Source organism: Palaemon carinicauda, chromosome 2 (genome assembly GCF_036898095.1).
Source record: "Palaemon carinicauda isolate YSFRI2023 chromosome 2, ASM3689809v2, whole genome shotgun sequence".
In the NCBI taxonomy this organism is placed as follows: Eukaryota; Metazoa; Arthropoda; class Malacostraca; order Decapoda; family Palaemonidae; genus Palaemon; species Palaemon carinicauda.
The window spans coordinates 134,492,464-134,519,692 of NC_090726.1; the positions used below are offsets into that span (position 1 = coordinate 134,492,464).

Genomic DNA, 27,229 nt, shown 5'->3' on the forward strand with positions numbered 1-27,229 from the left:
CACGCTGACTGTGGGATTCAGATGGACGATATTGTTGTATGGCACCCTGACAACTGCCTTGTCTGTTATGACCTTATCTCCACCCTCTCTTCAGATTCGGTGAGCCTCTTTCAATCGTTTTGTATTTACATCCCTTTGCCTTCTGTTATGAATCTTCGGTTTCATTCATCAGTTTGTCCCTCGGGTTTGCTAACCTTATCCCCGTCCTTTCAGAGTTCCCAGGCGGCTAAAACCTCAGCAAGAGCCACTTTGAAAGTGTGGGTAGGCGGCTTCGCCCGTAACGTTAAGGCCAAGAAGCCCTACGTCCTCTCCGAAGATTATTGTAATCTTATCTACCCAAACGCAAAATCTTCGCCAGCAGTGCCTAAGGAAGTGGCGGCCCCTATAATTGCCGACATTGCAGAAACTGTAGAACTCAATCTCGTTCAGGATACGGACATCGCTGACGACCCGGACCCCATTGAAGACAATGTTGCGGCTCTGAACTTAGACATAGAGCCCATGGTTTTAGACGAATCGGAAACAGGTAAGGTGGTAGGTGAGGCAGGTGGGTCTGGCGCTAAGACCTCTCTTCTTAGCCCCTCTATTTCTTCAACTTCTAATAATTCTTCCTTTTTAGGTTTTGAAGGGAACCGCGAATCCTCTCCGAGATCGCACCCGGTTCCTCCCAAGGTCAAATATCAGAATAGACCTTTAGTGAGGACTCGTAAGAATCCCACACTACCTAGATCATCCAAGCCCAAGAAGGCTCCCCTCCCCAGAGCCCCTAGTGGCTCGGCTAGCACCGCCCCTATGTCTCAGGACCCGGGAGTGCAGTCATCCCCCTTAGTTACCACGACCAACCTCGACCCGGTGGCTCTCACCAATATGATGACGAGGGTCGTTTCAGAGCAGATTAGCTCTATGCTTTCTGCCATCACCAGGAGACTAGACACCCTGGAAGGAGGACTGCCTCAACAACAGCAGTTCCTCATCCCGGACGCCTCAAAACTTTCGCCTTTCACGAAGAACAACCCGTGAAAATGGCGCTCCACTGTCCTTTCACGGACGGAATGTTAACCATTGAGGGTTTTGGGACCCGGCCCATAGAAGATTTTGAGTTCTTCCCTCCCGGCCTTCAATTCCCTTTCCCCGGCTTCGCCCGGCTTATGGAAGAGGCTCTTGTCCGGCTAGATAAGGTCCCTAAAGAGACCGTTATCTTTCCGAAGGAACAGGCTCAGTCTGTTTGGGTTAGAACCTTAAACGAGTGGGGTTGTACAAACACCATGCTGACCTCCCACAAGAGTACTTACACCATGTTTCTTGTGGACGAACATACCCCCACACCTTGCGTCACCAAAATGGTTGAATTAGCCCTTCAGGCAGTGTCCGAAGATAAACCTTTGCCACAACTCCGGGAGACAGATCCTACATCTCTTCTGCTCCCATCAGATAATGAATGTTGGCTTAACATCCAATCGACATTCACTTCTGGTAAGCTATCCGCTGACTGTGCATCGACGCAATTCAGCGAACGCCTCCCAAGACTACCTGAAACCTTAATCCGACTCGAGTTCGAGTCCCGGTCTAGGTTTAGCCGGAGTCTCAACGTCTCGACTATGGCGGAGATGTTTTCTCTTACCTATGACGAGGAATACGCCTTTAAGGTTAGGACTAAAGTCACCCTGCAATCTTTGTTAGCAGATTGCTATGACTTCTTGGTGGCCAGAAGACGTTGCCGTAGGCATGTCTTATCTGAAGCTACTATCCGCCATGAGCCGAATAAGCTCATTAAAGCCTCTGCTTGGGGTCCGGACCTGTTCCCGGAGGACATGGTCAACTCGGTATTGAGCGAAGCTGCCAGAGTAAACCAGAGCCTTAAGGTCCGTTGGGGCCTCACTCCCAAACGGAAGTTCGAACAATCGAGCATTCACTCCCGGGGCAGGAAGAGGCTACGCCCTTATAACTCCACTCAATTCCGCCAACCTCTTCAAGTAGTCCAGTCGGTCCCGGTCACTCAGGGCATCCAGCCCTCTACCTCCAAGTCTCAGTCCCAAGAGAAGTATGTCCTCGTCCCTGAAAGCCAAGTGGCCTCGAACTCGTTTAGCTCTCCTGTTTATAACCCGGTCTATGAGTCCCGGGTTTCCTCCCAAGGATACCAACGAGGCAAGGGCCCCGGTTCGAGAGGTTCTTTTCAGAACAGAGGCAAAGGGAGATATTTCTCCCGTGGAAAAGGGTCTCGTGGTGGCCGAGGCGGTAAAACCTCCAACTACTGAAGATCTTCAGGTAGGAGGGAGACTTTATGCGTTCCGGAGTCGCTGGAGGTTCAGTCCTTGGGCCTTCAGCATAATCTCCAAGGGCCTGGGGTGGAGTTGGATAGAAGGGCCTCCTCCACCGAACAAATTTCATCAACCCTCGACACCGGACCTACTTCTGTTTACCCAAGATCTTCTTCGCAAGAACGCGATCAAGGAAACGAAACATCTGAAGTTTCAAGGTCGCTTATTCAGCGTTCCGAAGAAAGACTCCGACAGCCGGAGGGTCATCCTCGATCTGTCCCGACTAAACTTGTCCATTCAATGCGACAGGTTTCACATGCTTACCGTCTCGCAGGTGCGAACCTTGCTTCCCCGTGGGTCCGTCACCACCTCCATCGATCTTACCGATGCTTACTATCACGTTCCAATAGCGAGACACTTCCGCCCATTCCTAGGATTCAGACTGGACAACAAGGCTTACACGTTCAAAGTGATGCCTTTCGGGCTCAACATCGCGCCCAGAATCTTCACGAAACTGGCGGAATCGGTCATTCAGGAACTCCGATCCCACGGAATCCAAGTCGTCGCATACCTGGACTATTGGCTAATCTGGTCAGACAACGTCGAGGATTGTCTCAAGGCAACAAACAAGGTGATCCAGTACCTTCAGTTTCTGGGATTCCAAATAAACTTCAGAAAGTCTCGTCTGACACCAGAGACCAGATTTCAGTGGCTGGGATTGTGGTGGGACCTACGTTCTCACACTCTATGTCTCCCCAGGTCCAAGAGGATAGAGATTGCGAAAAATACCAAACGCTTTCTCGGGGAAAAGATAACTTCCAGAAGGAACCAGGAGAAGATTCTAGGGTCCCTACAATTCGCTTCAGTGACAGACCTCCTTCTGAAAGCGAAACTGAAAGACATCAACCGGGTTTGGCGCTCCAGAGCAAACAACAAATGTCGAGACAAGAAGACACGCCTTCCTCCCATTCTTCGGAAGAGGCTTCTCCCATGGACAACCGCCAAGAGCCTATCAAAGTCGGTTCCGTTGCAGTACCCCCCTCCAAGGATTGTCATCCACACGGATGCCTCCCTATCAGGTTGGGGAGGCTATTCCCAACACAGGAAGGTTCAGGGCCTTTGGTCCACAATGTTCCAACAATTCCACATAAACGTCCTGGAGGCCTTGGCGGTCTTACTAACTTTGAAACGTCTTTCCCCGGCCAAGAAACAACATCTGAGGATAGTCCTCGACAACGAAGTCATAGTCCGTTGTCTAAACAGAGGGGGCTCCAAGTCAGGTCCCATCAATCATGTGATGGTAGCAATCTTCTCCCTGGCGGCCTCAAACCAATGGCACCTATCAGCCGTCCATCTGGCTGGAGTTCAGAACATTGTGGCAGACGCACTCTCCAGGATGACACCGTTGGAGTCAGAATGGTCACTAGATCGCAAATCCTTTCAATGGATCCTCTCCCAAGTGCCGGATCTCCAGGTAGATCTCTTCGCGACGGAGTCCAACCACAAACTGAAATGTTATGTGGCCTTCAAAGGTCAGGTAGCCCTGGTGGCCCCCAATTGGCCTAAGAGCAATTGGTTTCCTCTTTTACTGGAGCTGAATCTCCACCCTCACCAGATTCCCAACCCGACTTTGACCCAGATAGTACAAACGTGCACTGTGTTCGCTTCCTCAAACATTCGGAACACCCTAACTTTATGGACTTCATGAAGTTTGCGGCACACAAAGGGGCTAACATAGACCCCCAGAATACTTTATTCTTAGAATCTGACAAGAGAGACTCCACTCTTCGTCAATATGACTCGGCGGTCAAAAAACTAGCAAAGTTTTTGAAGGATTCTAATACTGTCTTTATGACACCTAACCTAACAGTAACCTTTTTTAGAACCTTGTTTGAGTCGGGCTTAGCAGCTAACACTATTACTACCATCAAGTCTGCCTTGAAGAAGATTTTCCTAATCGGCTTTAATATAGATCTAACAGATTCATTGCTAGCTTCGATCCCAAGAGCCTGTGCCAGACTGAGACCATCTTCTCGTCCTAGCTCGATTTCCTTGTTTCTCAATGATGTTCTTAAACTAGCGTCAGAAACCATCAACGATTCATGTGAGTTTATCCCTCTACTCAGAAAAACTCTCTTTCTCGTGAGTTTAGCATCTGGCGCCAGGATTTCGGAATTAGCTGCCTTATCAAGGAACCCAGGCCACATTGAGTTCCTTCCGTCAGGAGAGGTCCTCCTCTCCCCAGACAAGGTCTTCTTGGCCAAAAATGAAGACCCTCAGAATAGATGGTCCTCCTGGAAAATTATCCCTCTCCCTCAGGATCCCTCCCTATGCCCGGTTACCACTCTAAAGTCCTTTCTATCAAGGACCTCCTATAAGACCTCGGGACCCTTGTTCATCAGAGAGCGGGGAGGGACTATAACTTTGAAAGGGATCAGACAACAGATCTTGTATTTCATTAAACAGGCTAATCCAGAGTCTTTTCCTCACGTCCACGACATTCGGGCGGTAGCGACCTCAATAAATTTTTTCCATCACATGAACTTTACAGATCTCTCTAAATATACCGGATGGAAATCCCCCTCAGTGTTCAAGCGGCACTATCTTAAACACCTAGAGGCCCTTCAACTCGCTACCGTAGCCGCAGGGAGCGTGGTATCCCCCGGACAAATTCCTTCCTAACTAATTCCTGAATCCGATATCTTCCACCTTCTTCCTCATACCTGCCTCACTTACAGTTCCTACCTGAGTTCGGTTTGTTATATCACACCCATGGGTGTTCCCATTTCGTAACATTGCTTATTTTATTATCATTGATCAATTTACTTTTACCATACGAACTGTATTTCTTTAGTGTCCAAGTTTATATAGTATGTTCCAGTATTTGACCTTAGTTGGTTTTATTTCAAGTTTACTGTTCATTTGTCTTCCCTTACTGGGATATTATACCTTATCATGCTGATGTTATTAAAGACGACCGTCTTCTACGTTAACTCTTGATTAAACCACTATTTGTTATGTTGATTTTAATTCGTTCCCTTATAGTTAATGAAGTTTGGGTTCATTTCTCTGGTACTATTTCACTGGGCGGCACAGGATTGAGCCCAGAAAAGGGATTTTGACGAAGGAAAAATCTATTTCTGGGCGAGAGACCTGTGCCGCCCAGTGAACCCACCCTAGTTGCTCCCCCCCCCCCCCCCCCCCGATCAGACCCCAAATTTAAGGGTGCTGTAAGGAGTGATGGGCAAGCGTGGGTAGAGTTAGTAGTACTGATCTGCGAGGCAGGGGAGGTTGAACCGCACCTCACTATTGAGGGATTTCGAAGAGGAGAAGTCTAAATGGTACGAGACCTCTGGTATTTCGCCCCAGTTTATATCGACACCATTAGGTGAGCGAGCTAGTTCAACCTAGCATTCCTATACATTTTTTCTCTGGTAATATTAGCAGTTATATTCCTTAGAAATGGTGCATTAGGAGCATTTCACTGGGCGGCACAGGTCTCTTGCCCAGAAATAGATTTTTCCTTCGTCAAAATCCCTTTTTTAGAATCAGATAAGAAGGAATCCACCCTTCGAAAGTATGATTCGGCTGTTATGAAACTTGCAAGTTTTTAAGGGACTCAAAGGTTGAGACGATGACTATGAATCTGACATTAACCTTCTTCAGAATTTTATTGAATCAGGCTTAGCGGATTGTACTATTACCACAATTACGTCAGCCTTGAAAAAGATTTTACAATTGGTTTTAATATTGTCCTTACCGATTCATACTTCTTATCCATCCCGAGAACCTGCGCCAGATTGAAACCATCAACTCACCCTAGCTCAGTTTCCTGGTTTCTGAATGACGTACTGTACTTAAGTTGGCTTCAGACACTCTTAACGAGACTTGTCATTATATTCCATTGTTTAGGAAATCCTTGTTCTTAATGAACCTGACTTCTGGCACCAGAATATCAGAACTTTCAGCCTTGTCTAGAGATCCAGGTCATATTGAATTTCTCTCGTCAGGGGAAGTACTCCTTTCCCCTGACAAAAGATTTTAACGAAAATGAGGACCCCCAGGACAGACGGTTCCCCTGGAAGATTGTCCCACTTCTGCAGGACCCATCTTTATGTCCAGTAAACACTCTGGAAGCCTACTTAAACATATCTTCCATTCAGTCCTCAGGGCCCTTATCCATTACAGAAGATGGAAGAACCATCATCCTGAAAGGAATCAGACAGCAGATTCTGTATTTCATTAACGAGCTACCTAGAATCATTCCCACATCACTCCCTCACGTCCATGATATACGAGCTGTAGCTACCTCAGTTAATTACTATGAACTTCGCTGGACTTACTAAATACACAGGCTGGAAGTCTCCAACAGTATTTAAACGCCACTGTTTAAAACCTCTGGAAGCCTTATATTTGCTACAGTGGCAGCAGGGAATGTGATTCCTCCTGAACATAGTGAATCTTAATCAACTATGTCTTGCTATCCTCTTACCTGTTATTTTGGATTTTATTTTACTTCCTCAGGTATTGTTCCAAGTTTTGGGACCATTTCTCTTGTACAATTTCACTGGGCGGCACAGCTCGGAGCCCAGAAAAGGGATTTTGACGAAAGAAAAATCTATTTCTGGGCGAGAGACCTGTGCCGCCCAGTGAACCCTCCCTTGACTTCCCTCCCAACATGGGCCCCAAACCTTGGGTGCTATGAGGAGTGACGTCACTGGCGTGGGTTAGGTTAGTGGTAGTAGTGTTGATCGGCACCTCGCTGTGGCGGGGGTTTTGAAGAGGAGATATCTAAATGGTGCGAGACCTCTGGTTGTGAATTATCACGCCCCAGTATCATATCGACACCTTATATAGGTGAGCGAGCTGGGTTCAACCTGGCATTTCTATGCAATTTTTTCTCTGGTAATATATAGCAGTTATATACCTTAGAAATGTTGCTAAAGGAGCATTTCACTGGGCGGCACAGGTCTCTCGCCCAGAAATAGATTTTTCCTTCGTCAAAATCCCTTTTTTTCCTAATTCATACCAGCTTGTGTAATTTTGATTAGATTAAATACTAGTATATTAAATGTGTTCCCTGATGTAGAAACCGCAATATTTGAGCTTACGAACCACATACAGTATCATGGTAGATGAATATTTTGAAGGCATACAATATTTAAAAAAGGGTAATTCTCTGAATCCTTTGTTTAAATTCATATTGTAAAGATGTGTAGTATATCATTATTATAGTAGTGAATATATTGTACAGGATTAATCATTTTGAGTCAAATACAAATAATGATGTTGGTAACAAAAAAATAAAAGTATTAAGTAAAAGGAAGGAAACTAAACCTTATTCTTTTATAAAATTTTCAGGTCATACTTTGCCTAGATGTTGTAGGACTCTTCTTGTAACCAAACCGATCATCATGTGCTCACGATGCAAATCTTTCACACATAATTTAGCTGTTGGTAAGTATTTTCTTGTTTTCTGTCACATTTCTTTACATTTTAAAGCTTTAACCTGCAACCATTGTGATAAAGGTTTAATATATATTACTTATTAGGAGCTGATGTAATAACACTTGTATGTGTCTATAAAATTTCATCATCTCCTCCTACGCCTATTGACGTAAAGGGCCTCAGTTAGATTTCGCCAATCATCTCTATCTTGAGCTTTTAAAGCAATATTTCTCCAATCGTCCACTCCTTCACGCTTTATAGTTCTCAGCCATGTAGGCCTAGGTCTTCCAACTCTTCTAGTGCTTTGTGGAGCCCAGTTGAAAGTTTGGTGAACTAATCTCTCTTGGGAAGTGCAAAGAGCATGCCTTAACCATCTCCATCTAACCCTCATCATGATCTCATCCACATATGGCACTCGAGTTATCTCTCTTATAGTTAGTTTCATTTCTAATCCTGTTCTGCCATTTAACTCCCAATATTCTTCTGAGGGTTTTGTTCTCAAACCTACAAAATCTGTTGGATATTGTTTCATTGTCATACCATGACGTGTGTCCATACAGTAACACAGATCTCACAAAACTGCTATAGAGCCTGATTTTTATATGTAATTTCAGGCGATTTGATTTCCAAATTTTATTTAACCTAGCCATTATTTTATTTGCTTTTTTCAATCTTTCATTAAACTCCAATTCTAAAGACTGTATTAGAGATCATATATCCTAAATATTTAAATGATTCTACCTCGTTAATCCTTTCTCCCTCCAATGATATTCCATCTTCCATTGAATATTGCGTCCTCATCATCTATGTCTTTCTTCTATTTATCTTGAGCCCAACCTCCTGAGATATTTCATGCATTCCTGTAAGCAAGCATTGCAAATCCAGTGTGTTCTGCTAATAAGGACAGTGTCATATAAAACTTACATAGAATTATTTTTAATCAGTTATTTTTACTCAACCTTAATGATGAGACAAAATATATACCAAAAATTTTGATGTTCAATGACTCTTTCTACTTTTACTTGGTGCACCACATGATTATGGGATTTCTGTTTTTCAACTTGCATGTAGCATTTCACTATGCCTACTGCATCTAGTAATATTTTACAAAATTATTATTCCTTGTTTTCTGGTCTCTAGCTTTAGAAAATGCATGCATTTCCATCTTACCAAAGATCATTTTAATATTCACAATACATTTACCTTTCATACTATCATCACTTCTGCCATTTATCTTCAAATAGTATCCCCTTTTCATTCAATTTTGTAACCCTGCTATTTCACATGAATTTCCTTTTTCTCCCAGTCACTACCAGTTGATTTAGTATTTGCGCCTATGAATATTATCTCCTGTACATAACAAATGTCTATGTTCTTATAGCTAACAGCTCATCCCCCCCTTTCCTATCTTTTTACAATTATTCCAACATTAATTAAACTCATTATTGTGAAGTTAACTTTATTCTTATTTTCCTAGGAGATTCTTTGCACCCTCTGCTCAGTTTTCTCTGAAAGATTAATCTTCTTTAAATATATTTTTCACACGTTAAATCTGTCATCTCAGATGATTTAAAACACCATTAATCCTTGGGGGAGGGGGGGGACTGGCTGTTGCAAGGGCCTTAACTCATTTTGAGTTGTATACCCCATAAGCTGGAAATAATGTCACATGAAAATGACAAATAGAAAATATTTCAGAATATTCATACTTGTGGGTGAAGGGAAGGTCCTTAACCCACTACTAAAGGTCCAGCATTAGACTGGCTTAGCAATACAGTGAACCCTCGCTACTTTGCGGTTCGACCATCGCGGATTCACCACTTCGCGGGTTTTTTCCATAACCCATATATATATACATATCGCGGATTATCTGGAAATTTCGAAAATACCGCAATATCTGAAGACCCCAAATACGATATTTCGTTACCTGTAATTCCATTAATACTGTAATTAGTAATATCTGCTCTTACTGATTGTTCATTGCATTACATATGACATATAATTAAGCACAGAAAGAAATAAAACACGAAAAGAGAATGTGATCATACGATAATTCAGTACTGTATACAGTACGTAGTAAAATTAAATCGAACATGAAACGCAAATCAGATGCAGTCATACCATATTAGAATGGTGTAAGGCTGCTGTTGGCTACTACTGTACTGTACATTACTACAAATGTAATGGAAGTGCTTCTTTTCCATGAATCTTTTGTATGTATACGTACGTAGTACTGCATCCAATAATATTCTTTGTTGCAAAAATCACATTTCGAATAAGCGTACGAGACATAGAGAGAGAGAGACACACACATCCTACAACAAAAGCGTAAAATAGCGTACGTAAAGCTATTATTATTATTATTGTTGTTGTTATTAAAATTATTATTGTTATTATTATTATTATTATTATCATTATTATTATTATTATTATTACAGTATCATTATTTATTATTATTATTACTGTACAGTATACTGTACGCAGGGTATATTGTACTTTGAATTGGGTTGTGATTGGTTCAAGCGCTGATAGATGACGAATCAGAACCCAAGTTTTGTAATCTAGCCTCTGATTGGTGTTTTGACCGCTTCTCCAACCCGCAGCATCTCTTTCTGCGGTCACTTTGTCTCCCGCTGTATCGCTGTGTTGACGTTGTTAATTGTGAACTTTAATCTGTGCTGTGCGTGACTGTTTTAAGTTGAACTTTTTGTTGAACTTTCTGTTAAACCCTACTGTACAATGCCTCCCAAGCCTTCTGCTTCTACTAAGGCTGGTAGTGAGCCTAAACAGCACCGAAAGATGATGACGATTGCTGAGAAGGTGACGCTTCTCAATACTATGTTAAAAGACAGTAGAAGTTACGCGGCCGCAGACCTCGAAGACCTGACGAAATCGGGCAGTGAAGACAGTGAAACACAGGAAGAAATCCAAGAAAATGTCGAAGAAACGGTCTTAACATTAGAACGGCTTGCCAAGCTCTGCAAGCTTGCGAATGAGGTGAAAGAAATGTCGCAAGAGTGGGACGAGGATATGGTTCGTTATGTACAATTCTGCACCAAGATCGATGAACACATGGCTCCCTACAGGATGCTCTTGCGAAAAAAGAAGCAGCGGCAGCAACTTCCGATCACAATGCCCTCAGAAGAAATTGAAGAAGTGTCTCAGGAAGAAGTTGAAGAGGTGTCCCAGGAAAAGACACCTCCGTCTGAAGAGACGTAAAATACTATTATTGGCTGCACAGTAGAAGACATCATCAGCTTCATCATCATCATTTCTACTGTGCAGCAAATTCATCGCCATCATCATTCAAGTTTTTCTTGAACTTCTTTCGTGGTGAGTACAGTAACAATCTTTATTTTTTACTTTAATATTCTAACATTTTAATATTTGTGCCTGTTTTATAGTTTAGTACTGTATGCATTAAGTTAAAGGGAAGGTTTTAAAAGTCTGAAGAGTATACATGTTGTAACCTATCATATTTTTTTTGTTTAAAATTCACATTTACGTACGTAAAACAATCTCTCTCTCTCTCTCTCTCTCTCTCTCTCTCTCTCTCTCTCTCTCTCTCTCTCTCTCTCTCTCTCTCTCTCTCGTAAATTGTTTTCCTGCTTTGCTACGTACAGTATGTACTGTATGATTTTATATAGATACGGTAAATAATATTTGTAATAACATATTTTGTAAATGCTTTTACTGTAAATATCATTATTTATCACTTTCATCATGCGCGTTAAATGCCTTCTTTGTTCTGAGCGTGGTTGTTTACTGAGCGTACTTTATGACGCCGTCGTTTCAGGCGGCGTCATAAAGAAAAACATTTCATTTGGAAGTCCTAAGAAAAATTAAGTAAAACATTGGTAATAACAAAATCAACATACTGTATACATCAATAAAATCGATGCAAAAACTAACCTATACATATATGTGTACACTAAATGAGTTTGTTTCTTCATTATGATCAGAGATAAACGTAAACAAAACATTGGTTGCCATTTTTTATCGTGCTTTTTAGCGTGTTTAGGAAACGCATGATATAAAATCGCCTTTAATATTTGTGCCTGTTTTAGTTTAGGGTACTGTAGTACATGCATTAAGTGTTCTGTACATTAAAGGGTAGTTTGTTAACAGTACTACGTACAAGGGAAGGTTTTAAAAGTCCGAATATACATGTTAAATAAATAGGTAAATATGGTGTCACTACTTCGCGGATTTTCACCTATCCACGCCGGGTCTGGAACCTATCTACCGCGATAAACGAGGGTTCACTGTAATATTAGAAGGTCTTTTTTTTTTAGTGGTGGTATCTCAAAAAGATAGTTGGTAACTTGACCAACCTACAGTACTTCATTTTTATATAGGAATTTTCATAATTTGATTATAATCTTTGATCTAAACATTTTACTTTTGCAGAGCTGCAAATAGAAGGAATTGCTACATGTCTTTACTGTGAAGGTCGTATGACACATTTGACAAGAAGGAGAATCTAATAAGGGCAGGTAAAAGTTGATTGTTTATCTTTTTTATGTTATAACAAATTATTTCTGGGTCGATCTGTGACGGCCGGTGAAAAGGGTCCTTCTTTACACTTTTCTAATATAAATCTTCCAAATATACTAGAGAAAGATAAAAGCATGGAATGCAGAGGTTACAACCCTCGCGCAAACACCTTGTTGGTGTCGTGTATTTAACAAGGGCGTGTGTAAACCACTATTCACAGGCTGTCTTCCATTTAGATAATCCCTTCATCAAAGGGGAGGGCCGTGACAGGCCCTAGAGAATACAGTTGGACTACTCCACCGACACCTACTACTCGCGCTATCCAGGTCATCCTTCTGTTTTGGACTTGCCCGCTAAGTCGTTTTTATTTTGTTAGGTGTGTTTCGCAAGTGATTGTCGTTAATTCAACATGACTGACGTTGCTACTTCACCTTTACCAATGTTAAGTACCATAGTTTGTTTTGACAGTTTTTTCAGTACCGGGCATTTGTTCTCGTTCCAGTAATGTGGATTTTAATTTTGGAAGAGGCTTGGCCGTCCTCGGTATCGGCAGCCATTTTGGTTTTGTTCGATTCGGTAGTTTTTCATGTTAATATTGCCCTTCTGGTACTCTGTCATCTAGGTTATATCACTTACGTTTTATGACCAATATTATTATCATTATTTATTATTGTTTTTTACTATGGTATTTATTTGCTAGCAAGTCCAATTTGGACGAAGAATATCGATCTAGTCTTTGTTATAGTTATGTTCACGCCTCAGGAAGGTGCTTGATTTAGACTATATCTTTATGTTTAATTGTTACGTTGTCGTTATTCTTCGTTCTTGGTTATTACAATTTTATCATTATTCTTATCATATTATTGTGTGATTTTGGTTTTTTATTATGTAACCTTGAGAGCGTGAGCATAGAGTGCTCGTATTCTGTTTCTACAGATAAGAGTTACCCCTTCTCTCGTTTTCTTTATTACGCTCGAGTAGAGGAGGTGGATTTCCCGTTTTCCGTTTTATACGATCACGAGTTATTCCTGCCTCCTCTCATTCTCCGACTTGATGATATTACGTTTAATGATATTCACGTTTTATTGATGTGGTTACTGTTAATAGAGCTAGCACTATTAATAGGTTATGTTAGTGTATGAGTCATTATTTGGGATCGCTTTATGACGACACCCTTAGCTCCGCCTTGAGTTATACTCCGCTATAATGGATACTCATTGGGTGAGAACTAGTCAGATATTTGGAGTGCAACGGTGAAATCCGCCACTCAGACTCCGGCTGAGGCCTTTTGCACACGAACCTTTGTCATGATTGATCACAATTTCATTATAACGGCCCTTTTTTCATCGAATCTCCGGCTTCACTGGAGATAACACAGACATTCAGTATGGAGGAATGTTATCGTACCGCTGAGGGTCACGATTTCACGATGACGGACCTTTGTCACCGGATCTCCGGTACAAACAGAGATCAATCAGACGATCAGAACCAGGGTACGAACCCCTTTTCATGAATAATCACCTTTCATTATTACGGTCCTTTTTATCGAATCTCCGGCTTAACCGGCTATCACACAGATGTTCAGCATTGAGGTTAATATTATCTTACCTCTGATGTTCACGTTTTCACTATGACGGACCTTTATCGCAGGATCTCCGGTGGCAACAGAGACCACTCAGTCCACGGGTGGCCAATCTTTTGTTTTAGCTGTAAAGGAAAGGATTTAACATGAATACAAAGTAAACTGTACTTACTTTAATGACACTTTGAATTTGCGTTGATAATGTTCATTAGTTATTCTTGAAAGTCCTAATGAAAATATATGAACATATTTAGCAATTTTAAAGAAAAGTCATTCAATTTACTATCTATGGGGTATAGTGCGCCACTTGTAATCGTGCAATGCGACACTGTTGGCGCATGAGTCATAGGTTGGCCACCCCTGACTCAGACGTTCAGAACCGGGGTTAACATTATTTTACCGATGAGGTTTATAGTTACATGTTACGTGGTTACTGGATATTAGTATACTATTGATTCATCTGTTCACTGACCGGAGTCTCAAGGAACAGTAGATAGCCTCTCATGGCATGGTTGGTTTCGACCTGGCTTTTCATTAGAAGGGGCTAGCGTTCGATCCCAAGTACTGAGTAGAAATTTATTTCTATTTTGAACTCGATGTTGTATGGATATTTATCCATATTTCTACATATTTATAATTGAATATATTCATAGATATAACCGTAATTTTAGTTTATACTACATATTTATAATAAATATATGCATAAAAATAGCCATTATTTTTAGTTATACTGATTTGGTTGATCCCAGCCTGTGAATGGGATCACTAACCAGAGTTTCAAGGAACATCCAGACTTATGTCTCCTTTCTATTACAGAAGGTCCGCCTACATGGTATGGTTCCCGGAGTCATGCACGATCTGCTACGAGCTGTCCTCCATACTCCTGACCCATGAGGTAAGTTGGTTCTAATGTTTCTATTTGGTATACTTGGGCGATGATTTAATTTGATCCGGATTTATGTATGCATTACTTATTGAGGAGAACGGTCTTCTCCTTCATCACTAATCCCCTCACTTCTTTCAGGACGATGGTGAATCTCTCCGGCCTGCAAGAGCGGCTCCCCGCCCTTGGGTATCAAGGTTTGGAAGGAATGCTCCATCTAGAGGACCCTATCTCCTCGGAGTGTCCTCTCTAGGGTTGGACATCGACCCCATGGATGGGCAGGTAGGTGGTGATGAGTTTGGAGCCTTCAGCTTTGCAATTACCTGCGTCACCGACCTAGGACCCTCAAAGGATCCTGATGTTCATATTCCCTGCATAAAACCGTGACTGCTAAAAGCCAAGAGTAGGGTTAAAGAGTAGATACAACACATTCTAGGGGGCTATGACGGAGCTCAAAGATATGGTGGTGAGTCGGATCCGTTCAGGAACTTGGATGTCTCCCCCTACAGCCCCAGACGTATCGAAGTAACCTTCGATAAAAACAACACATAGAAATTTGCCTTACATGTCCCATATATGGATGGTACCATAACTCTGGATGGCATAGACGTCCGCCCTCTGGAGGACCTAGAATTTACTCTCAGGGACTAGAATACCCATTCAACGGATTCGTTCGATTGAAAGAGCATGACTTGGTTAGGTTAGGCAAGGTACCGAAGGTAACAGTATTATTTCCTAAACGGCAGGCCCGATCTGTCTCGACCAGGATGTTGTCGGTCTGGGGGGTACGATAATTCCAAGCTCACCCCACACAATGGGGAATACGCCATATCTACAACGGCTATCATTGTTGCCTTGCCTATTACGGATAATTGGACAGGTCTTACTATTCAAGCTGACAAGAAGGTTCGGCCATGCCGGCTCTTAAAGAGCCGGACCCCACCTCGGGGAGACCCTAGCCTCGGTTTATCCCACTGAGACTTTGTTTCGGATATTCATGAAGAACCAATCTCTGCCCTTCCAATTCGACCTACACGTTTGGTGGTCTGATCGGGTTAGTTGTAGGAAATACGTTCTGTCTGTGGCCTCTATCAGACAGGAATCGAGCAGGCTGATAGTTTCCCCCTGATGGGGTAAAACCCTCTTCCCTCAGGAGGAGGTGAACAAGGTTCTACAAGATGATACGAGAGAAACCCAAAATTGCAGGAAAGGCAGGGCCTCACTGCCAGAAAGAAGGTCGAAGACCAAAAGCAAGCTTTCTTCAAGAAGAAGCAGAGAGTTGCCCTCTACAAAACGAACCGGGGTCACTGCCATCAATAGTCGGTTACCCACTCGTCATCACAGTCTTCCTCTGATTCGACCCCTATGCATCTGGATCCCCCCCTCATCAGGTGGGATACCTCACTGATTCCCCAGGTACACAGCCCAACCCCGATTCAATGCCCTCGCCTGCATACAGCCCTAGCTCCGAACCCTCAGGTTCCTTTCGTGGACACCAGAGAGGAAGATACAGGAGTAGAAGACAGTTCCGCCATCGAGGCGGACCTAGAAAAAAGGGGGCTCGGGGAAGGAAAGGACCTAGGTTCACTCCCTCACAACGAGGTGGTCCCGGTAGGGGAGAGACTTTACCACTTTCAAGACAATTGGACCTTCGGTCCGAGGGCTCATAGCATAATCTCTAAAGGCTTGAGGTGGAAATGGCCACAAGGTCCTCCTCCTCCACCAGTGACCTTCTCCCAGAAATCCACTCCCATCCTGAAAGAGTACACCACAGATTTACTAAAGGAGAAAGCAATCAAACGGGACCGATCACCGAAGTTCCAAGTCCTCCTGTTCACAATTCCGAAGAAAGGCTTGTCGACATTGAGAGTGGACCGGGACTTGTCAAAGCTAAACTCTTAAATTCTCTGCGACAAGTTCCGGATGATGACTATCTCTCAGGTACGGACCTTACTTCCCCTTGGGGCCGTCACCACCTCTGTCGATCTTTCTGACGACTATTATCATGTGCCTATAGCTCGAAACTTCTCTTCTTATCTGGGTTTCCGCCTAGGCAGGAAAGCCTTTGCGTTCAAGACATGCCCTTCAGCCTCAACATTGATCCCAGGATATTCACGAAACTGGGAGAGACAGTGTTAGTACAACTCAGGAACCAAGAGATACAGATCATGGCTTATCTGGATGGTTGGCTCATTTGGGCCCGGTCGGCCATAGAAAGCAACAGAGCTACGAAGGAAGTACTTCAATTTCTCGACAACCTGTGATTTCGGGTCAATCTCCAAAAGTCTTGCCTGCAACCATCAGGCCACTTAGAATGGTTAGACATTCAGTGGGACCTTTCAAAGAACACGTTCTCTCTCCCTTCCAAAAAGGTAAGAGGAATAGCTTCCAAGGTCAAGAATTTTCTCAAACACAAACAGATGTCCAGAAGAACCTTAGAAAGTATCATCGGCCTTCTCCAATTCACTTCAATAACAAAAATGCAAAGACATCAATCGAGTTTGGAGAAAGAGAGCTACAGTACCTTTAAGAGACAAGGTCTCAAAGATCCCCTCTGTCTTGAAAATGAGACTATGCCCATGGTCCGAACTGAGGAACCTCTCCAAATCGGTTCCTCTACAATTCCCACCTCCACAAGAGACATTCCATACAGCCACACCTCTAAGTGGATGGGGGGATTACTCCGAACTTCAGATGTTTCAGGGGTCTTGGTCACCCGCCATGAAACAGACCCATATCAATGTTCTCGAAGCCATGGCAGTGTTCTTGACCCTGAAGAGACTCTCTCCTCCGAGGTCGAGCAACATCAGAGTAGTGTCAGCCAGAACAGACGTAGTACTCTGCGACAACAGGGGAGGATCCAAGTCACCCAACCTGAATCGGATCCTGGTCGTTATCTACGCCTGGCCAACAGAAAAGAACTGGATCCTGTCAGTAACTCACCTTGCGGGAGTCCAGAATGTGAGAGAGGACTCACTAGCCAGTACAAAACCACTGGAGTCAGAAGGGTCTCTAGACATAATTTCATTCCGGTGGATACTCAGGAACCATTAGAAGAAGGTTTACCTATTTCCCCCAGTGAATCTTCTAATGAGACTTTTACACAAACTACGTTCCTTCCGGGGGACAGTGGATTTAGTACCACCTCACTGGCCAAGAACAGTTGGTTTCCTCTCCTCCTCGAGTTGAAACTCCGTCCCTTCCAGATTCCGTTCCCCAAACTGACTCAAGTAATCCAAACTCACTGTGTCAGATTGCTCAAGGATAGCCAAAACTCTGACTTTGTGGACTACAGGAAGTTTGCAGCTCGTAGAGACGCGAACATTCAACCGGAAATCGATCTCTTCATCGAATCAGACAAAAGGGACTCGACTATTCGCCAATATGATTCGGCCGTTAACAACTAGCAGATTCCCTAAGAGTTCAGACCATACTCGTATGTCTCCGAATATAGACATCTCTTTCTTGAGGTTCTTATTTGGCAAAGGCCTAACAGTTAGAACTTTAACCACCATCAAGTCAGATTTGGAGAAGATCTTCCTTGTTGGGTTTAACATTAACCTAGCTGATTCCTATTTCTCATCTATTCCAAAAACATGTGCTAGGCTTTGGCCTTCGGTTCAGCCACAAAAGGACTCTGGTCTATGAACGGTGTCTTCAAAACTTGCGCCGAACACGGACAATGAATCCTGCTCTTATCACTCTTCTTAGGAAGACTTTATTTCTAACGGCTTTGGCCTCGGGTGATGGAATATCAGAACTAGCAGCTCTCTCACGAACCCGGAAAACATAGATTTCCTCCCTTCAGCCGAAGTACTCCTTTCTCCAGGCAATGCTTTCCTAGCTAAAAAATGAGGATCCGCATTTTTCCACTTCATTCCTCTGAGAAATTAATGAGTAAGGAAGTAATATGGCAAAAAAGTTTCAGCAGAAAAATCAAGGCAAGATAAGGCACAAAGAGAGAGAGAGAGAGAGAGAGAGAGAGAGAGAGAGAGAGAGAGAGAGAGAGAGAGGGGGGGGGATCACAATCTCAATATAAAAGTGGACTCACATTAATGTTTTGTCACAAGAAACTGGATGTATAAGGATAGAGATGTGAAAGCAACAAATTAAAGGAAAAAATTGAAAAATTAGGTAGATACAAAGAAATAATGGTGTATAAAGAGGCACTAACTTAAGAACCTAATAAATAAAGAGAAAAAATATGAATTGAGGTACCATAAGATGAAATTAAAAATGTAAAGGCTGGTGAGCCCTTAAGAAGAAAAATGGTCTGGCTTTTGAGATATTAAAGGTAATGAGTGATTTGTTAAAAGCAACTGTTGACCTTAACACATGAGTGTGTAATATGTAGAATCATAAAAAAAACATAAAGACATTATAGCACCAGAAGTTATACCCGGCATATAAAAAGTTGATGCGTTACAATTTTTAAATTATAGAGGAGTGTAAGAATATTGAAACATGTTATGAAACTAAGTAGGATTCTGGGGGAAAAGATAAAAAAAATCGTGAATTTCCAACTCTTAGTTTGGCTCCATGCCAGGATAATCATCATCAGAGATAATTATTATTATAAGGCATATAAAAGCAAAGTACTGTACTACCATATAAAAAGAAAAGTGGATTAGCATATAAGATCAGTAAAATTCTGAAGTTTCTGGACTATCATAAATATCAATAGAGAAAATAAAACAGAAAATATTTGAATTGCTTATAGTATTATTTAAATCCAAATCATGAAAAGGCATGAACCTTAAAATGTGCCTGAGTTATTTGTTCTTAACCCCTATACCTTTGGATGAACTAGAGTTGATATTGCATTTGCCATCATGCAAATGAAACATCAAGACAGTACATATTTAGGCTAATACTTGGAGGGAAGTTTTTCTCTCTATCTCAAAAGTTGGCTAAAAGACTCCAAAAGGTAAGAATATCTCTTGGAGCCATAAGCTATTTGTTATACTACTTACAAACTGATTGTAATCACTTGGCTGTGCACCATAGTTGAAACCATGAAACCCATTGCAAGTCTGAGCCATATTGCTATATTGTAATTTCCATACTATTATGCGTTATCAATAATACTAACTCATCTGATTGCTATCTTCATTTAATATAAGATGAATTCAAATTTTTGGTTCATAAACAGAGTTCAATACAGTACTCTGCAGTCTCCTCAGCCGATCCGATCATACTCAATTAACATCTTTAATTGATGGGCCATTGCCAATAATACTTATTACTAAGTATATTTAGTCTATAATTCATAAATAAAGCAAGGATATTGCTGATAAAAGACAATGTTTTTATCCCAGCTTTAATATTTGCCCTGCATTAACCTATTATAAAACACCGGATTTTGAAGCAAGCAAACCAAATAATCCACAAATGGAATTGTTCTTTCAAATGGAAAATCCAACCATTTCTAACAAAACATGTTTCCAACTTTTAATGATCTGAACCATTAGTGTCTGGATTGGTTAAACAATCAAATATTGGATCAGGGGAAAAATTGGAAATACAGTAGATTAATATATTGAATCATTCCTAAAGTTACTGATTGAAGATGCAAAACAGTCTTTACTAAATAATGGGAAATTATAGATTCTTCCTAAAGAATTCAACTAAAATTTTGGAAGGATTGAAAAGAACTTTCAAAATAGATGCTATAATAAACCCTTGAAAATCGGACCAATTCTTAAATAGGCAATAAAATAAGTAATTGAATAGCCTATCATATGAATAACTAACTAACCATGCCTAATACTGTATGAGTGATATGAAGATTGAGACAAAATGCTGCCAATGTGCTCACAGATAACGCTGGATACTGTATTCAATAAAACGTGAATTCCATCTTAAGTGCCTGCTAAATTATGGTACTTCTTTTTAAAAAATTCACAAAAAGATGAAATATCTGAACAGAATTCATCATTGTAATTATATCAATATCTAGGTTAGGATGATGTAACTTTAATCATATCTCAGAATAATTTGTAATCACCTTGTTCCCCTTGTTGAATTATTCATTTCTAAAACAAATTCAAAATAAAAAATGTAATTTTCTACTGATAAAAACTCTGCATAGGAGATAAATTCACATAAATTTCTCTAGAATACACCTGCATTCAATGATTTCATTTTGTTTACATTCACTAATGGTAAATAAATTTACCTATTCATGAACAATGTTAAAAAATTTACGGTTCTATACTGTAGATTATTTTAAAAGGGAAAAGGTTTTAACACTAAACAAGAATTATGTGAGAAACTTTTCTTGCACTTGACACAAATATCTAGGGATTTATCTGATTTTTCTTGCAGTCGAAACAAACGTCTAGCAATTAGTCTATAAAATCACAGAAACTGTGAAAATAAGTAGTCTTTTGAACTTTGAGAGGTGGCTTAGAACAGAACAAAGTCCAAACAATTCGGATTGCTACCAAAATAAGTTTTTGTATACTGTACGTTAATATCTCAGTTTATGAAATTAATTTGTTCTGGGAGTGAGCTCACAAACTAAAACATTTTTTTCCATAAGAAATAAATGAAATTCCCTCAATGCTGTCCACATTTCCATAAAAATCATATACACTCATTTATTGGGCTCAAGCCATGTCGTCCTGATGGAAGGTTCCTTCAGTAGCTTCCTTAGGGTATATATGACTACAGTAGATATTCCCAGAGAATTAACTAAAGGTTTCACAGAATTCTAACTTCTGGCGCGAGTACCCTAAAGGTTTCCCTCTAGGATATCGTATATCAACAGGGGACGCATGCATTAACACGCCACATGGCTATCTGCACCCCACATAGCGTTTACACTTCGAGGGGGAAAGGTGGCGAGATAACTGAGGAGCCGCTCCAAAGTTACCCTCCTTCGTTACTGTTACGGTACTCGCAACGTAAACAAACAGCGGCCATAGCTGTCCGCCATACTGTGTGACGTCACGTCCGTCCCCATTCCTCCGTCTGTAGCTTTCTACAACAGTTGGTTTTTCCCAGTGATCTCATTTTATCTCTTGCATCCTTAGTCATGTCGCAATCTTCGGCCTTGCCTTCTTCTGGAAAGTTGAGTACCAGGTTCTTGTATTGTTTAAATAAGCTCTGGCCGTAAAGTAACGATTTTTTACCCTTAAATCTTGTGTTTTGTGGCAGAGCTGTGCCTTGGCCGGAGGCGCCATTTTACGACGCCGCTGTTCGCCTCGCATGCTTTATTTAGTTAGCCAGAACAGCCCTCCTGGTCTTATAACTAATTAATATCATTAGTTATTTAGTCTTCATTGCTAGGAATTATTTATATTATGCCGATGGTATTCTTTGGCGTTCTTAGTTAGCCGACCCCATGCTAGCCTACTAGCCTACCCTAGGCCGCAGCCTAGTGTTCATGTTTACTTCTGTATGATATAATAAGTGTTCCTAGTGTTAATGTTAATGAAGATACAGTCTAGGCATTTTAAACATACAAGATTCAGTGTTGCACATGTACTTTCGCCTTCTAGGGACCATACAAGGGACCGTGCATGGTCCATCCATGTCACACTCCCCTAACCCAACGTTGGGGCCCTTGTATACTTCCTTATCTCCCCTGTTACCTTCGGGTAACCTCCCTCTGAGTACCTTTGCTATATCTAAGCACCCTTACCCGGAATAGTTTTCGGGTAGGTTAGGCTAGGTCGTTCTTCCCTCTTCCCTACCATAGTATATGGGGGGACCTCGGACAGAACCCCAGAGTACCTATCGTTCATCCCAGTCCACCTTGGGGGAACGCCTTTCCCTTAAGGTATCGACTGAGACTGAAGGTGGAAGGACTCTGCCCTTCCCCCTAGACTGCACTTGGTTGGGACACGTCCCTTCCTCCCTGTAGCCTAGCGATATGTCTTCCCAGCCCTCCCTAATCTAGGAGAAGACTCTCCTGGTTTAGGTTAGGCCTTGGGGGATTCTGTTTTATTATAGTTTAGGACAGTACACCAGTGCTGTGCCTGATCTGAGCTAACCTCCCCTAGGGTTGGAGAGCGTTTCTCTCCTGCCTGGGTAGCCTAGCGCCTAACAGATTCCCCACACCCCTTGGGAGCTTTAGGGTTGTGTTGCCTTCTGCTCCCTCAAAAGACCCCTAACCCCCCCTCCCCACTCTATCCCTTTGTGTTGGCTTGCCTTCACACCACTGTCCGCTGTCCTACAACTCTTCCCCTTTTTTGTATAGGGGAGAGTTGTAGGTTAGGCTGTGCTCTTCTGCTTGGTTGGCCGCTCTGCTACACTTCCCCCTCATAGTCGAACTATGGGGTTGTGCCGGCGGCCGGCCTGCCAGCGGAAGATCCCCCTCTTTTGAGTGTCCTCTGATCCTCCCTTGGATTACCACAGGTATCCAGCCGTCTGCCGGCTCCCTGCTGCCGGATGATAGGCGTATCCCCTCCTATCATGAGAGCACTCCTTCCGGAGGGAAGCCGGTCGGATATTGGGCATTACCCTTCCTTACTTCCCTCCTTACCTTTCTCTCTCCTATCATGGTGCCGGTCCACTGCCGCCTCCGCCTGCCAGCGCTAGCCGCCGACACCCCAGGTGACCTTCCTACTTCATAGGATGTTCCTATCTGAGGATTACCTAGGGCGACAGCCTGCCGGCTGCCGGGGGGCCGCCGTCCCTTGTCGACGCTGCCGCCGACATCTCAGGTAACCCTCCCCTCCATCTTATGCAACCAGCTAGGTTCACCAGCGCCGACAGCCTGCCGGCTGCCGGAGACCGCCGTCCTGCCGGAAACCCGCCGCCCTGCCGGGGATCGCCTTCCTATGTGTCTCCTACCTCTCTGCTGCTTAGTGTGTAGCCTTAGATGGATTCACCCCGCCGGACCGGCCTTCGGCTTTCCGCCGGTCTGCCGGCGCCGCCCCTGCGGCTTTCATGGACAAGCACCCCTCCCCCCAGCTGCCGGCCCCGTGCCGGCAGTCAATCTAATACAGCCGGATAGCCTGACCGCTCTTTCTTTGGTATTTCATACCCTAAAAACAGTGGCTAGGGTGTACGGTTGTACAGTACAATATTTCCAGCATACTCTGTGCTTCTCAGTGCAGTCTCTTGCTGGGACCTACCCAAATAAAAGGGGGTTTATCCTATTTTCCCCCTTTCTCCCTAGGTTCTGAATGATTTCAGATCCTCTCCACTCTGTAGACAATTCCTTTATAAGGAAGCCTAAGCTTGGCTCATCCATAAGGATGCTATTCCCTTCTTTAGAACCTCAGGTCCTAAGGAATTGACTGCAGAAAAGGTCGCGGTAACCGGCTGGACGGGACTCACAAGTATGTGTCTTCCTACTTCCTTTCTAGCTCACCTATCCTGAGCTCACATAAAACCAATTCTACAGATATAAGTGAATCTTAATCTTAAGAGTAATATAAGCCATAACTATGTGTTCCATGTATTCATGGTCTCTTTCTTTTACAGGAGGAGAACGTGAAGTGTGATAGCTCCTTCTGTGGAGTTCGCCGCCCGGACTTCTACGGTGGTTGCCCCCTGTGCAGCGAAAAAGGGTAATCTCAAGTACTGGGATCCGCAACCCTGTTCAACCTGCAAAGGCCTTCTTGATGAGACGTTCGATAACCCTCCGTCCGCGGAGGCCAGGGACAACGCTCGAGAGAAACTGCACAAGTGGGTGCGCGGTTTCCAAAAGAACGCCACCGGGCCTTATCTCCCCAATGGGAAGATGAGGGCCTTGCTTTTCCCAAAAGCTCTATCGGACTCTGTGATTCCCCAGGATCAGATTCTCTGCGTCCGGCTCAGGTCCTAACCGGCCTCCAAGGAGGAGACCTAACCCAAAGAAGTGATCATGTTCGATTACTTGAAAGCCCAAGCCATGCTGGCAGAATGTATTAAGGATCCGAGGTTTTACCAACTCTAAGATGCCGGCGTTGAGCAAGAAACACCCGTGCTTTCTTGCTCCCTCTACTGGGTCCTTTCCCTTCGTAGAAAAGGCCTTTCATGCGGTCATGAAGGCGGTGGAGGAAGGAAAGCCCTGCCCTACCCTGGAGGAGTGTAGGCCTCTCTCCCTCGCCCTTCCCCCCGACGATAGATTCTGGAAAGATATCCAGTTTACCTTCACGGTCGGGAAACTGGAACCTGACGCGGCTGGCCGTCAGTTCAATGAAGATCTTCCGAAGCTGAACGACCACCTTCTTCGTCGGGAGCAGGAGACCAAGGAGAGGCTAGCTGCCTTCCTGTCTCATCAAATTCAGCTCGAAGTCATGGCCGGGGACGTTAGGGTCCCATACTTGTATATGGTTCTCGCGAAGACCCACCTAGTGACTGTGATGAAGGACTTGTATAGCTTCATCAAGGCCCGGAGAGCCTGCAGAGAATTCGTGTTTGCCAACGCGGCAGTAAAACACGAACCCCGGAAGCTAATCTCCACCAATATCTGGGGCAAACATCTCTTCCCAACAGCTCTGGTGAAAGAGATCGTGGACAAAGCCGCTTCTGAGAACCAGAACCTTCTCAATAAGTGGGCCATGTCCCGCAAAAGGAAATCCTCTCAGGAAGAAGGCCCTCAGCCTAAGAGGAAATCTTCCAAACCAAGACCCCACCAGCGTCAACCGAAACGCCAGTTTCCGGCTCCCGCTACTCCCCAAGTGGTTGCACAACCACAATAGACCTTTCAGTTGGTCCCCCAGCCGGTGGTGTCCCAATCACCAGTCTTCACCCCTGCCTATGAACGACCATCCACTACCTTTCGTCCCACAGGTAGAGGCTCCGGCAGAGACTCCTCTCGCCGCCCCTCCAGGGGCAGAGGAGGAAAGGGAGCTAGCGGCCGAAGTGGCAAACCCTCGGGAAACCAGGAGCAATGAAGTGCTTCCGGTGGGAGGAAGACTCTGCCATTTTCATGATCGTTGGACCTTCGATCCTTGGGCACACAGCATCATCAAGAAGGGACTAGGTTGGAGCTGGACGCAACCACTTCCAACCTTCAACCAATTCTTCCAGCCATCAACCCCCATCTTGGAAGAATATGTCCTAGAACTCTTGAACAAGAAGGTGATCAAGAGGGTAAAGTCCACCAGGTTCTAAGGAAGACTATTTTGTGTTCCCAAGAAGGACTCAGACTAGCTCAGAGTCATTCTCGACTTGTCCCCTCTCAACAAGTTCATTGCGAACAACAAATTCAAGATGCTGACTCTTCAACAAATAAGAGCCCTACTGCCTCACAAGGCCCACGCGGTCTCAATAGACCTGGCGGACGCCTACTGGCACATCCCAATGAACCACCACGTTTCCTCCTACCTAGGATTCCGGCTCCAAAGAAGAAGCTACGCCGTCAGACCATGCCCTTCGGGCTCAACGTGGCTCCGAGAATCTTCACCAAGCTAGCAGACACAATCATCCACCAGCTACGCCTTCAGGGCGTCCAAGTGATGGCCTACCTCGACGACTGGCTGGTCTGGTCGACATCGCCAGATGAATGTTTGAGAGCTTGCAGCAAAGTGACCCAGTTCCTGGAACATCTGGGTTTCAAGATAAACACCAAGAAGTCTCGCCTCGCTCCAGCTCAGAAGTTCCAATGGTTAGGAATCCATTGGAATCTTCAGTCACACCGCCTTTCCATCCCACTGAAGAAAAGGAAAGAAAGAGCCGGGTCTGTCAAAAGACTTCTCAAATCCAAACGGATCTCAAGACGACAGCAGGAGCAAGTACTCGGCTCCCTACAGTTCGCCTCAGTGACAAACCCAGTGCTACGAGCACAGCTAAAGGATGCCTCAGGAGTCTGGAGACGAAACGCATCCATCGCTCGAAGAGATCTCAAGAGACTCCTACCAAACAGGCTTCGCTCACTTCTAAGACCGTGGTCAGAAGCAAGGAACTTGAAAAGATCCATCCCTCTTCAACCTCCGCCTCCATCGATCAACATCCACACGGACGCCTCTCTGGAGGGTTGGGGGGGTCACTCCCATCAACGACAGGTTCAAGGAACATGGTCTCCCTATTCAAGACGTTTCACATCAACATCTTGGAGGCCATGGTGGTTCTTCTCACCCTGAAGAAATTATCCCCGCGTCCCTCGATACACATCCGTCTGACTCTGGACAGCTCGGTAGTAGTCAGATGTCTCAACCGTCAGGGCTCAAGATCACCCCACATAAACCAGGTGCTATTACCCATCTTCCGCCTGGCGGACAGGAAGAAGTGGCACTTGTCTGCAATTCACCTACAAGGATTCCGCAACGTGACAGCGGACGCTCTATCAAGGACAAGCCCCATAGAGTTGGAATGGTCCCTAGACGCAAGATCATTCTCCTTCATCTCTCGTCAAGTCCCGGAACTACAGATCGATCTCTTCGCGACGAGCGACAACAAGCAACTTCCTCGATATGTGGCCCCTTACGAGGACCCCAAAGCGGAAGCAGTGGACGGCATGTCCCTGGACTGGAACAGATGGTCCAAGATTTACCTGTTCCCTCCACCCAACCTTCTGCTGAAAGTCCTCTCCAAACTGAGAACCTTCAAAGGGACAGCAGCCCTAGTGGCTCCCAAGTGGCCTCGGAGCAACTGGTTTCCCCTAGTCCTGGAGCTACAGCC

The 27,229-nt window shown here is 43.8% G+C and overlaps 1 protein-coding gene across 1 annotated transcript in view; it reads left to right on the top strand.

The window, feature by feature from the left end:
* The window catches only part of LOC137627228 (general transcription factor 3C polypeptide 4-like), a 386,672-nt gene that overhangs the window by 338,154 nt on the left and 21,289 nt on the right, over positions 1-27,229 (top strand). Inside the window, exons 12-13 of the mRNA XM_068358312.1 lie at positions 7,620-7,715; positions 12,117-12,202. Coding sequence (XP_068214413.1) covers positions 7,620-7,715; positions 12,117-12,193 — 173 coding nt within the window. The 3' untranslated portion in view covers positions 12,194-12,202. The remainder of the gene's footprint in view (positions 1-7,619; positions 7,716-12,116; positions 12,203-27,229) is intronic.